This window comes from Bombyx mandarina, chromosome 18, assembly GCF_030267445.1.
Source record: "Bombyx mandarina strain Sakado chromosome 18, ASM3026744v2".
Taxonomy (NCBI): domain Eukaryota; kingdom Metazoa; phylum Arthropoda; class Insecta; order Lepidoptera; family Bombycidae; genus Bombyx; species Bombyx mandarina.
The window spans coordinates 7,345,299-7,359,221 of record NC_143224.1 but is presented as its reverse complement, the minus strand read 5'-3'; the positions used below and the strand labels follow the sequence as shown (position 1 = coordinate 7,359,221).

The following is a 13,923-nucleotide window of genomic DNA, read 5'->3' as shown; positions in this document are numbered from 1 at the left end:
TTATTTGCACTCGATTATAATAACATTTATTTAATAAGATATTCATCATAATAGTATGTTTGAGATGGTGTTGTATCATCAATTTGTATTGACACAATGTGTCTTCCAGGCACCATGACTAGACCTAATACTCTGGGTTCTTCAGTTTCTCCCTCATTATTTTTCAAGTACTCTGAGCAAGCACCTAAAAATGCAATTTATATGTAACAAAATTAGGTATTTCAGCAATCATAAAAATTGATTGGTACAACTTGAGGCTATACATTTATTAGCTACAGACAAAAGGATAATATGTTGATAATCAGCTAATTTCACTACTGCATTCAATGTTTGTCTTATACCATTAGTAGCCTATAAGGATAATTATTTATTATTTAGGTTCTGGCATTTCTGTGCTCATAACACACGAACACTAGCTTGGGGCTTTATATGTATAATATTTGTTTGTGTTATTTTTGTCAACCATACTATATATAAGCACATGATATACTATTGGTAAACCTACATACTTGTGATATAATATGTGAATTCAATTAATTTTACAAGATTGTACACTCAACCTACAAGCGCTCTATAAAAGTATTTAATCCATACCTAAAATTACATTTGCATCTCTATCTGTACACAGGAACACTCCTATCAGAACTCTGCCATCGGTCATTTCAATTCTAAATTTCATATTTAACCATTTTCTAAGTTTTGCCTTTCCTTCTTCCTCCACCATCTGAAGTATACAATTATTAAATGTAGTAGGTACTATCTAATCCATCAAGTCTATGTACAGGTTTGAAATAACAAAAAATGTTTAAAAGGAATTATTTTTATATCTCTTGTTCATCCTTAATTATATTTCATGGGAAATAAGAGATCAAGCGTTACTTTGATACCCAAATCTAGCGTTATTCAGTCAATTACATTTAATTATGAACTATCGAAATATCTACAGAATTTTATGATTATGTCAATGTGTAAACATCAAAAATTTAAATGATTTTTTCCTGGAAGGCCAAATAGGAATACAACTTGTATTAATCTTAAAAAAGCCTGAATCAAAAGTCATGTGCGTAAAATCAATTAATGAAGGGAGGCGAAATTCAGCAAATATATAATTGGCTTGTCTGCATACAATATTATTCTTTTAAAAGAAGTCCTATCACTTTCGATGCTAACCTAAATATTATTATGTATATTTTATTTGTAGACGTGAGTTTATTTTTATCATACCTGAGGTGCTTCCGAAGTCGTTTTATTGCCTTCATTACTCATTTCCTTAGCTTGTTCAAATCTTTTTCCCTGAACAATAAACGAGTTTCTTGCTAAAGTCTGGAAGTATTTTTATACGGCATTATTTTGTAGCCAGTTATGTACGGTACATGGTTACACACAAAGCATTTTTATCTGTCAGGTAAAACATAAAACATAATTTGATCAAATAAAATTTTTTTTTTGAACCATAGACCTTAGGTTTTTTATTTCAGTGGTTTGAAGTTTGAACTCTCAAATTATTTTATTTCTATTTGTTAAGGGATTTTATGACCTGGTAACTAAGACCTTTAAGTCAAGTTTTATTTTAATTATAATGAAAACTTTTATAAATGAAAAATGATATTGTGAAATGAAGTTGATTAGTATGAAACATGGCATGAAATGAAATGAAATGAAAATGGTTAATTTGAGACATTAATTAAATGGGATGAAATGAGATGAGATGATATGGGATGAAATATCTTCTTGTTCTTCTTATCAGCCCACAGGCGTCCACTGCTGGACATAGGCCTCCCCCAAGCCTCGCCACAAAGACCAGTCCTGCGCTGCCTGCCAGCGGATCCCCGCGAAATACGTCGTCGGTCCATCTTGTTGGAGGCCTACCCACGCTATGTCTTCTGGTACGCGGTCGCCACTCAAGAACTCTCTGGCCCCAACGGCCATCCGTTCTACGAGCAATGTGTCCTGCCCACTGCCACTTCAATGTCGCAATCCTTTGGGCTAATCGGTTACCATGGTTTTCCTGCGAATCTCCTCATTTCTGATTTGATCTCGCAGGGAAACTCCGAGCATAGCCCTCTCTATTGCTCTTTGGGTGACTTTGATTCTTCTCATAAGGCCCATTGTGAGCGTCTACGTCTCAGTGCCATATGTCATCTCTGGTAACGCACACTGGTCAAAGACTTTCGTCTTGAGACACTGTGGTATTAGTGATTAGAAGATTTTACGTAGCTTCCCGAACGCTGTCCATCCGAGCTGGATTCGACGGTTGACCTCTTTTTCGAAGTTGGACTTACTTAGCTGGACAGTGTGTCCCAGATAAACTCGTCAACAGCTTCGAGCGTGGAGCTTCCGATCTTATGATGAAATATAATCTCAGTAAAATGATGATCATTTACTGAGACTTTTTCAGTGGGCTTTTTGGAGGATCTCGAGAAGTTACGTTCAGCGACTTTGTTTAATTTTCCCACATTTGTGCAGTTTCATTATCATCTCATTTCATTTAATTTCGTTTTTATTTCATTTCATTTCATGCCATGTTTTATATTAATCAAATCCATTTCATTCCATAATATCATTTTTCATATGAAAAAGTTTTCGTTAAAATTAAATTAAGACTTGTCCTAAACTTGGTCTTAGTTACCAGGTCATAAAAACCCATAAATAAATTATGCTTTTATTGTTATTTGTCATGACAGCTTTTCAAGGATTTTTGGCGGGAACACAAGGAGTGAAGTTGTGTGATTTGTTTCATTTTGTCTATTTAGTGTTTCTTCAGGTTTAAATGTGTAATAACGATGGTTTATTTACTGTTTAATATCTGTGAAAGTGCACAAATGTGGGAAAATGAAACAAAGCCGCTGGACGTAACTTCTCGGGATCCTCCAAAAAGTCCACTGAAAAAATCTCAGTAAACGACCACAATTTTACTGAGATTATATTTCATCCCATATCATCTCATCTCATTTCATTTAATTTCATCCCAGTTGATTAATGTCTCAAACTAATCATCTTCATTTCATTTCACTTTATATTATCATCTTCCATAAAAATATCCCATATTATATTATCATCTTTTTTTTTATTGCCCTTGTAGGCAGACGAGTATACGGCCCACCTGATGGTGAGTGGTTACCGTCGCCCATGGACTTCAGCAATGCCAGGGGCAAAGCCAAGCCGCTGCCTACCGAAAATCTCATCTTATTTCATTTCATGCCATGTTTCATATTAATCAACTTCATTTCATTTCATAATATTATATTTCATAAAATAAAATAAAAAAATATACAAAAAATTTGGCTGTATGGTATGATGCCTTTGCCTTTCCATTTTGAAAAATAAGACGACTACTGACAGCTCTTCAACTTCATAATAAAGATAGTTATTGTTAAATTCCGAAAAGTACATACATACTATTACATACCGTACATATTGTATGTTATGATTTAATTATTATGTCTCAGAGTACAGGTGTAGATTTGTTTATGAAGCAATTTAAATATTTTAAATCTAATAAACCACAACCATCTCTCAATAGTGTCATATCTGTGGATATTACAACTTCAGAGGTAGGTAAATTACCAAATCCCTTTTAACAAATTAACTAAAAGGGAACGGCGTTTAGTCTGTACAACACCTTTCTGTACACACCACTCTACACGCCTCTATATAAAAGTATTTGTTTCCACTCTATAATCTAGAGCTAACCTCTAACCTTTGCCGGAGGCCTAAGAGGCTATTCCAGTTACGTCCGGACGAGTAGCTGAGCTTACGAGCTCAACTTGAGAAGATTTGCTAATACTAGCCCTAAAAAGAGCAGTGCTTCGCAGATTCTACCACTGGATCGGAAACGCGACCCACTGAGAAGATCAGGCCAAGAAACTCAGTGGGCTGTGTCTGTGCGTTAATTTACTCGCCGAGCTCTTCGTCGCAAGCGATGGATTCGACAAGAATGATGACCAGTACCTGGGGTACCAAAAAGGACCTTTAGTAGATCAGGAGGATCTGCAATGACGTATTTTGGGCAAAGTTGACTGTATACCATTCGGTCCGCAGGATATCGGGAATGTAGTTACCGGACATCTATGCCCACAAAGCCTTTGAAGGCAAAATGAAGCTACCCATTATTGCAGTTGCTTTTAGACATCTAGGACACATATTTTACGAGTGAAACAAGACCATCCCAATGTATATTGTATGTATATGTACACGTATAGCCAAAAAATAAATAAATTCATCCACTTTTGAGAAAGATGTGAAATGTTGAATGTTGAATTTTACCCCTAATTTTGCTCACCAGTTTAAATTATATTTTCGACACATGTTCAATTTAATATTATTGATTATAGTATTTAGTGGCCAATGATAACATTAGCATAATTTAAACTTTGGCATTTATTTTTCAGGTGAAACTTTTAGAATGCAATACAAATTATAAATGTGAAGACAATCTTACACAGTGCTTAGGTTTGATAAACAAAAACAAATGGAAAACTTACAGTTTTGTTCAGCACCCTGGTTTAATGTTAATAAGGAATCCATTCACTGGATCTGGTCAAAGATATTGGATCAAAAGATGCTTGGAAAGATATCCAAAGAAACCGAATAAAATAAATATTGATATAGAAATTGATAATTTAGATGACTGGTGGAGAGAATGTCACAAAAGTATGGAATGTGATAAAAAATTGTTAAAAAAACTTAGGTGGACAACATTGGGTTATCATCACAATTGGAACACAAAAGTAAAATGTTATTATTATTATTTAATAAAATTTAGTTTTGTTTTAAAGAAATATGTGATGAGATTACACTTGACGAAAAAAATAATAATTTATTTATTTATTAAAAATTATGATCAGACAATAATATTTGTTTGCCCTGTTTGTAGTAAGTCTGCAAATTTAAAACATTATTTGAGCTTTAAAAAAATTAGAATAAACTTATTTAGGTTAGCAGGTAAATTCATGACCTCTAGGTTTGTCCAGTAATTGAAATTCATCCAAAGGTACTCTGTGATGGGTATATGATTATCATGGAACCTGCAATTAATTTATTGAGATGCATTACAAGTGTAATGGCCCCACTTGACCCTTAGGGTATCTGATATCTGTGGCACCATTATCTATTATACTATATTGCCCACAATTACACTAAGTTAATACAGCATGTGCCTTTAATAGAAGTCACTAATAGTTCTCGACTCTTAGAAATTTTTTATAAGCTTAGTAAGCAGATGAGCTTTCAGTTTACATGGTGGAAAGTGGCCACTGCCACTGATGGATATTAGTAATGTTAGGAGCCACAGTGCTGCTTATCTTATAATACTAATGCTACATGGTTGTAAGGGAGATAAATATGCACTATACCAGAAGCAAGTGTTCCCAGCTAAACCTAGTGAACTTTGCTTCAGTAGTGTCAGTTCAGTAGGGGGTGGTTTGATGTTAAGAAGATAGGAAAGTAATGTACCAACATTTAATCCAGTGTACTTTGTCATTCAGATCGCTAATATACACAGCGTGCTTGTATATTTACATACCCTCTTGTACTTGATTGCATACAGATCATTTAATCAAATGTGTTTATAATATAGTGTTACATTAATATATTATAATATACTTAATTAGTTTAATATAGTGCTTTGAAATAGGAGAACAACTCTAGATTAATAAACTGTTTGATATATTGCAAAATATTTATTTTCATTTTCAGGCATATAGTGAAGAGAACAAGACTCCTTTTCCAGAAGATTTGTCAGAACTGTCAAGTGTTGTGGCTCAGTATCTTGGATTTGCGAAATTCAGAGCTGAGGCGGCTATTGTTAATTACTACCACAAGAATTCTACACTGTCCGCTCACACTGATCACTCGGAGGTCAACTTAGATGCACCATTATTTTCATTTAGGTACTTTCTAGGCCTGTCGGTAGTGGTTTATTTGTTTGTTTTTAATTTATTGACGTATTTCTGTGAATTGATATTAATAATTATGGCTCAAAAATGCAAATTCAAAATCAAGATACATAAAACAACGAACAAGAGCCCGTGTTTAAAAAAAAGCAAGAAAAATCCCATTTTAAGTGTACGTGAGCGCTATGATGCCTATGATCTCGAGGCGCAGGTACACGATAAATTGTGTAACATAATATAATATGATTATCTGAATAATAATTTATGTACAAAACATGGAACTATACGTATTTCCATGTGTACGTTGCTCCAATAAAATCAAGGTATTCTTATCAGGAATTGCATCAGTTAAATAATAATATATATTGTTGTCAATGGGAGAAATTTTTTACCTATATCAAGTCAATTACATATATTTCAATTTATTTATGAAAAATTATATTAACTAGCGTACATAGTAGTGTAGCGTAGTTATTACGTTGGAATATACCTAGATAATTCTAAATGAAAAAAAAAAATTTTAGAAGATCAAGATTATTAAATTTGCATCCCTATACATGTCAGAGATATGTAGGTACAGAAAAGAACTTACGATACATAATATATGTACCTTTTATGTAGAAAAAAGTTTACACGTTTAGGACGCTTGTCCACCGGAGCGGAGAATCGGAGAAATATTAAATAATAAGATTGCACAAAATCATTTGGCAATCTTATGATTTTGATTCTCCGCTCCGCTCCTCTTTAGTGGACAGGGAGATGTGAACTGCTTTAAAAATTCATACAAAATTGCTAAGCGGCGCGGGATAGCGGAGCAAGGCAGCGAAGGGGGGAAGCGAGTGCGGGCGCGGTCGCACCGAGCATGACGCGTCCGCAGTGTGAACTGAATCGTCGCGTAGGTACTAAACTCCGCTCCGCATTATTTTCTCGCTCCGCTCCGCATTACTTTCTCGCTCCGCTCTGCAGCCTTGCTCCGCTCCGGTGGACAGACACAGTATGCAAATCCACTCCGCCTTACTCCGTTGCTCTGCTCCGCTACCTCGCTCCGCTCCGGTGGACAGGCAGCCTAAAAAGAGTGAAGCCGTGGGGGTCCGCACTCAGGTAGCCGTGGCAGGATAATGCCACAAGCTAATAACAAATAACTGGTTTGTGGGGAGGCTTAAACGACGAAAGGAAATATCTTCCACCGAGCGGGTGATATTGCTCGGTAGACCGACGGTCCGAATGTTGTTGTTCAGAACTTGTATATATGCGAGCTTATCTTGAAAATGTCGTAAACGAGATTCAGGCATCTGTCAAATATCTTGCGTTTTATGATGGCTACCCGCCACAGTTTGAATTGTGTTCAGTTGCAGTAAATCCTTTAAAATTATTATTTTCAGTTTTGGCCAATCTGCTATATTTTTAATAGGGGGCCGGGAGAAGTCCATCGAACCATCAGCGATACTACTAAAAAGTGGAGACATAGTTGTAATGTCCAAAGAAGCAAGGTTGTGTTATCATGCTGTGCCTAAAATATTACCGGAATACCATCAACCATGGAATTCAGATCTTTTGGAGCTTGATTTTAATAAAATGCCATCTTTTATGTACATTTCGAATCCGAAAGAAACAATTGAAGCAATGAATGAAATTATAGAAAACGACAAGTGGAGTAAATTTGAAAATTACATTAAAGAATCCAGAATTAACATTAATGTTAGACAAGTATTAAATGAAAAACAGATTAGTTTGGTTGACGAAAATTTTTCTTAGAACATAACAGTTTTTATTCCGTCGTACATTCTTATTCTAAAAATATTATTTTAAAGTCCCTATGTGTTTTGCAAGGCCATTCTTGCTTCCGAGGTTCCTTTGTTATGACTGCAAAATGAAAAAACAAATTATTTTTGACCATTTCTACAGCGTTATAATAAAAATATCATATTTATGCCAATACTTTTTTAATCGAACCTGTACAATGCGTACGCGTTATCATGTTACTGGGTCCTTTTACGTTGGTTATAGCAGTACGCCTCCGCCGTATAATAGTTAATAGGATTTACAAAGGTCGAAAAGTGACATGCTATTCAGAGGCAAATGACAGCTAGGTCATCAACTGGTATACGTTCACTAAGAAAGTGCACGCGCTAAGACTTCTGGCACATAAGTCTGCCCCTCTCGACCGTAGGCAAATCTAAAACTTTTCTTCTGTGGTGAGTTATTAGTATGCTTAGTGCGAGTTTTTTAACGTTCTCGATAGGGTAAAAGTTAGCCCAATTTAGTATGCAGTTGGAACAGCGCCCCTAGCGGCAAACGTAGGCAAACGATCGCAGTCCATACAATGAACTAACTTTTACGCTATCGAAAACGTTAAAAAACTCGCACTAAGCACACAGCGCGTTAAAGGCCACCCGAAGACACAGCCTTTGCTTTAATTCCATTAATAATTATTTAGGAACGATACAGAAGACCCACGCGTGGTAACCAGTAAAGAACTTAGATTTTTACTTACGACGAAATTACTTTTAAATACACTCAATTACCTACTTTTCTCATTGCGTTTTTCTGTGAAGTTGTCGATGCTGTTATGTCGGTCACAGAGACTCCAAAAACATTTAACGTAGCCTTCCACATAACAATCGTATTCGTCTTTAGTTCTATACGACCCAAGTCTACGAACTATCGGTTTAAAGTAGTGATTGCACTGAGATTTTGTGAACATGATTAAAAAAAGTATTTTAAAATTGCATAAAGTACTTATAATTTAGATAGCGCATTTTCCTGTTTATTTTTCCATTTTGAATGACAATGGTTCAATTCAAAGAGAATGCTGTTATAAAATTAATGAATGACGGTTTGTAAGAAGGTTCTATACAAATTTTATAACGGCATATATTTTTGACTGCTATAGCGATTTAAATGTAGATAGATATCTTGCCTAGTAGACGAACTGACGACTAAACTGGTAGTAAGTTGCTAAGTCATCATCATCAGCCTGCGGCAGTCCACTCTTGGACATAGGCCTCCCCCAAAGCTCGCCACTGAACCCGATCTTCGGTTCTACGCATCCAGTTACTGCCAGCTGCCTTGCGCTGGTCGTCGGTTCATCTACCAGGAGGGTGTCCTACACTACGTTTGCCGGTTTGCGGTCTCCACTCCAGAACACGTCAACCCCAAAGGTTATCGGTTCTGTGACATATGTGGCCAGCCCACTGCCACTTCAGCTTACTAGCTCTGCGAGCTATATCGATCACTCTCTGGCGACCGATAGATGGCGGAATAACCATCAACAAAAACCGCTCGGTGCGGAAATCTCCTGGCCGGTAACGGGCAGCAGCATTACCGGTGCAAGGCACCAAGTACTGCGATCGCCAACCCGCCTGCTAAGCGTGGCGATTACGGCATAACCCCCCCTTATGGCAGCTACAAAAAAAAAGTTGTTAACTGAACCCATAGAATTGCATAGAGCCCAAAGAAACATGTATTAAAGTAAAACGAAAAAAAAAGTCTTAACAGCTGTCCCAATCTTCAAATTTTTAGATTAATTGGGTATATGCTTATTAATACTACCTTACTATCTATCCTTAGCTCTTTATCTACCGTATCATTTGATCCTCAGCATATTTGCGTTAGTCAATCTCGTCAATATTTTTTTTACCTGGACGATCTAAAGCAAGTAAAATATTATAATTAACTAAATTACTTCATTCCGTTGGTGAAACAGGATTTTAAGTGTGAAGTAGTTTCAATGCATTGATCACATCGAATTAAAATCAAAACTGCATGGTGCAAAATTTCAGGATTATTTAGTTTGATTTATTTTTTATATTGTTTAAATTTTTTAGTTTCGAATTTGAATGAAGCATGCATAAAAAAATGAGTATTAAAAGTCGCAAAGATAAATTAAAGTCTCATTGATTCTGGCTTTTTTTATATGACTTGATAACGTTGTTTCAAAATCTGAAAACAAATGAGGTTTTTCTGGATTTGAACATTAGGTAGGTATATTATAATTTGGTTTTGGGTGTAATGATTCATTAGTCAATTATTTTCACAATTATGAAACCATACTGGTTCTAAAAATGGGTTCTGAAACCATACGGGTAAAGAAATTTCTATTCTCCTTTGTCTTATCACTCTTGTCACAGCGGTCGTGGTCGTCATTCAGTATCATTGCTGCGGGCCGATGTTATGCGCCTCACGAGCAATCGCCACTTCTTCCGGTTTGTGATGAGCCTGGTACACTCAAGCAAACAATCGCCAACTGCCTAAACTTAAAAATCTTCACCCTTTTTTTCTAGATCACGTGCGTCTGCTGCTGGACGTAGGCTTCGACCAAGCTTGGCCACAACAACCGGTCTTGCAGGCTGCGCAAGACCGTTGGCTTTTGTAAATTACGACATCTCAGCGGTTGCTGTAAATTACGCTTCCTCCATTCTAGACCCAGTAGGGCACTTGTGGCCCACTTATATTTTGTCCATGGTCGGCGGAATACCCCCTATGAAAAGTGAGGTTACAAAGAGCGGCGTTTCGGCCGCTGCAGGTTTCTTTAACGTCGTGATAACGCGTAAAGCAAGAATACGTGTCCTCAGCATCCGTCCCTAATGCAGGGAGTAAATATTATAGGAAATAGAAAAAGAAGAAATTGTATAAATATATACCTAATAAGTAATGGGTTCATTTACAAAATTGGCCTAAAGGATAAGACATCCGGTGCATTCGTGTTGAGCGATGGACTAGTGTTCGAAATTCAATTCCAATTTTTTTAATGAAATACGTACTCAAATGTTCACGATTGACTTTCACGATGAAGGAATAACGTCGTGTAGTAAAAATTAATCCCGCAAAATTATAATTTGCGTAATTACTGGTGGTAGGACCTCTTGCGAGTCCGCACGGCTAGGTACAACCACCCTGCCTATTTCTGCCGTGAAGCAGTAATGCGTTTCGGTTTGAAAGGCGGGGCAGCCGTTGTAACTATACTGAGATCTTAGAACTGATATCTCAAGGTGGGTGGCGCATTTACGTTGCAGATGTCTATGGGTCCCAGTAACCACTTAACACCAGGTCGGCTGTGAGCTAGTCCACCCATCTAAGAAATAAAAAAAAACCACTGTTCTGATTATCGTTCCATTAGGAAGTTTTTGCTTTTTTATGTTAAACTTAGGTAAGTACCTAAATATATTGAATCGCATTTTGAAACGAACGGGTTCAACGGTCTAGACGGTTGAACAAGCTCGCGCTGCTAAGTGGTTACCGGAGCCCATAGACATCACAATGTAAATGCCGTCACTCAACTTCAGACTTGAGGTCTATGTCTCAATTGTTTAGTAATTACGCAGAATACAGTTTTTGCGGGTTTGATTTTGTATTTTTTCTCTACCTACCTATTCTAGTAACCTCGAGGGGTCACACTGGATTCACCGGCTGAGTATTTTGATTACATGATGTTATTCTTTTAGCGTGAACATACCTAAGTTTACCTTGTCGGGAATTGAATCCATTGTACGCTTATAGCTCTATACGAGTCCACAGGGTGTCTTATTCTTTAGGCCACGATGTTTATTGTAAAAGTTAATTAAGAAACAACAATTTTTTTAGAATACCCTTTAATATAACGAATGATTATTACACTGATTCTATGTTATTGTCTTCACCCCTATTTAGCTGACACTCTCGAGGGATCGCGGGGCAACAGCTGTCAGCTTCCTTAGCGTTACACTGCACGTTCACGAAATAATAACATTAATTTACTAAAACGCCACATATTCGTTCTTAATTTAATGAATAAATTTTATTTCTCGTTTTCTCTAGGGTAATATTATAGATTATTACCTTTTCGGCTTAGGAAACGGTCTTTTATATCTGATATCAAATACTATTTCAAAATAAACGGCCTTGCAAAGTTTAGCATGAATGGTAGTAACCAAAATGAAGGCAGCAGACGACAGGTTGCAAGCAAGGCTTCGCAAGAGCCCCTTCGTCAGCTATTGTATAATTGTATGAACATAAAAACCAATGCTTTTTGAGACTGTTTCCCTTGCAACCGGATAATATAGGTATGTTATAATTGCACAAAGCCAACTAATAGACAGACAAGTATATGGCCAATCGGATTGTGAGTGGTTAGCGTCGCTCATAGTAGTTAACATTAGTAGGAGAGCGAAGTCGCTTTGTACCGCTGTATGCTCTCTGCAAATCTCGGTTGAAGGACATGTACAGTCATAGTAGTCAGGAAACACCGAAAAGGGGATGTCATCCAAATCCGGATGATTCGTAGCAAAAAATATCCTTGGAAACGCACTATGGATGAACGCGGTAGTCTGATGTAGCACGAAGGAATTCTGCTACAGCGGCGGCCGGTAACATAAAAAAAGAATAGCAATAATAAATGTGAAACCATGTAATTATATAACTATTATATCAAACCTATGTGCCTATCAATAGCCTTCAAGTCATTGAATGGAAGTAAAACAAGATATCTAGACCGCAATAATTGAGTTAGGCAGACAAGAGGGTAAACAGCCTTGTACGATGTGCAAGTAACTCGACACGATTTCCTCGTCAACAGATTAGATTCGAACAAGTATACTGTCATGCACAACGGGAGCACTCAATGGGGCTTCGAACGATTTAATGGAAACTGACTGATGTCTTATATCTACATTCACGTAGACATTGTCGGGTACACTGAAGCGTAATTAAATGCGTACGGTGTTTATAGCTGTGTGTGGTAATTACAATACGCTTTGTATGGGTGTGTAAATATTGACGCTTTGTCTGGTTTTGATTGCTTTAATAATCTTGGAGTATAAACGGTTTTCAATAATGGGTACCTATCAGAAGGAAAAGGTGTAAAGAATTAAAATCAAACTGCTTCTAAGTATGCAACTAATTAGCTGTATAAATCGGTAGTTTTCAATTCGGCTGTATTTTTTTATATGTGTTACCTCAGAACTTTTATGTAGGTGAACCGATCTTGATGATTTTTTTGTTATTTGAAAGCTTTATTTGAATGCTTCTCGGGTGGTCCCCTGCAATAAAGAGTTGACCAGTCGTTTATTATATTATTTTTCTTTTTTTTTCAAGTCGATTTTATTTTAAGTTACTATTTTGTTGTACATATTAACAATTTACATATTTGGTATTTGATCACGAAAAGTTTTGGCATTATAACCGTATTACCGAGCTGTTCTTAAAATGTAGTACTGAAACCGAAACGAAAACTCAAAGCATTTATTTGTTCATATTAATATTTACGATATTAAAATTTAATTTACAGTAGACAGCTGTGGTCATTGACGCGTCACCATAGATTATACACTTAATATATTAGAGCGCGTCACCTTTGTATGTAAAATAGTCTCTGACATTTGGCGAGTCGAACAAAAAGCTAGACCCCCTATTCGGCGTCGCCTTTTTATTGACACTAAATGGCCGATATAAATTCCGTTGGCGGATTACGAAATTTATTGGCATCAAAATTAAAAGAGACCGATTTCAATGGCGATTCCTGACATCCTTCGTTTATAGCTGATTGAACGGAGCTGGAAAACTTTCACTGAATACTCATTGAAAAAGTTAATGATTGGTTTTTGCGACGTAATTTGTTTTGTACTAAAACCAACTTCAAACTGGGAGATAAAATTATTTAATTAATTATCCGATATCTGCTGTTCATTAGATTACGAATATTTACAACGAAGCGATCAAGTCAATTGTTAATAATTTCGATAAATTTACAAGATGTTTTTACAATACATTTAAATACAATTATGACTTCGATATCATGGTTCAAAGGGGTTACCGCATTCTCGTTGTAATATTCATGGGCTCCTGTAACTAGTTAATGCCAGAAGATCTGTGAACTTATTCACCTTACGCAATAAAAATTGAGGGATAATATCATCTTTTTTGTTTCATTTCCAACAAAGAAATAATACAATAGTACCCAATATTGAGTAATTTTAAACTCAGATGGGCCGTGAGCTCATTCGCCTGTCTACGTAGTAAAAAAAGTTACACGCATCTATCTACACAGCAATAA

The 13,923-nt window shown here is 36.3% G+C and overlaps 2 protein-coding genes across 3 annotated transcripts; one reads left to right on the top strand and one right to left on the bottom strand.

Moving 5' to 3' along the window:
• Positions 1 to 1,431, bottom strand: Sbat (LSMD1 domain-containing protein Sbat). Its single transcript, XM_028182567.2, has 3 exons — positions 1,225 to 1,431; positions 595 to 724; positions 1 to 184 (listed from the first exon to the last, which is right to left on the bottom strand). The coding sequence occupies exons 1-3, from the start codon at positions 1,264 to 1,266 to the stop codon at positions 27 to 29; spliced, it is 330 nt and encodes a 109-aa protein (XP_028038368.1). The 5' UTR covers positions 1,267 to 1,431; the 3' UTR covers positions 1 to 26.
• A 1,906-nt stretch (positions 1,432 to 3,337) lies between these two features.
• AlkB (alpha-ketoglutarate-dependent dioxygenase AlkB) lies at positions 3,338 to 7,830 on the top strand. 2 transcript variants are annotated; one of them, XM_028182578.2, is made up of 4 exons: positions 3,338 to 3,554; positions 4,392 to 4,730; positions 5,698 to 5,891; positions 7,277 to 7,830. In XM_028182578.2, the coding sequence occupies exons 1-4, from the start codon at positions 3,441 to 3,443 to the stop codon at positions 7,647 to 7,649; spliced, it is 1,020 nt and encodes a 339-aa protein (XP_028038379.2). In that variant the 5' UTR covers positions 3,338 to 3,440; the 3' UTR covers positions 7,650 to 7,830. The 2 variants fall into 2 exon arrangements, with proteins under 2 accessions (XP_028038379.2, XP_089591168.1); XM_089735042.1 differs by lacking the exon at positions 3,338 to 3,554 and adding an exon at positions 3,816 to 4,180.
• Positions 7,831 to 13,923: the final 6,093 nt, after the last annotated feature.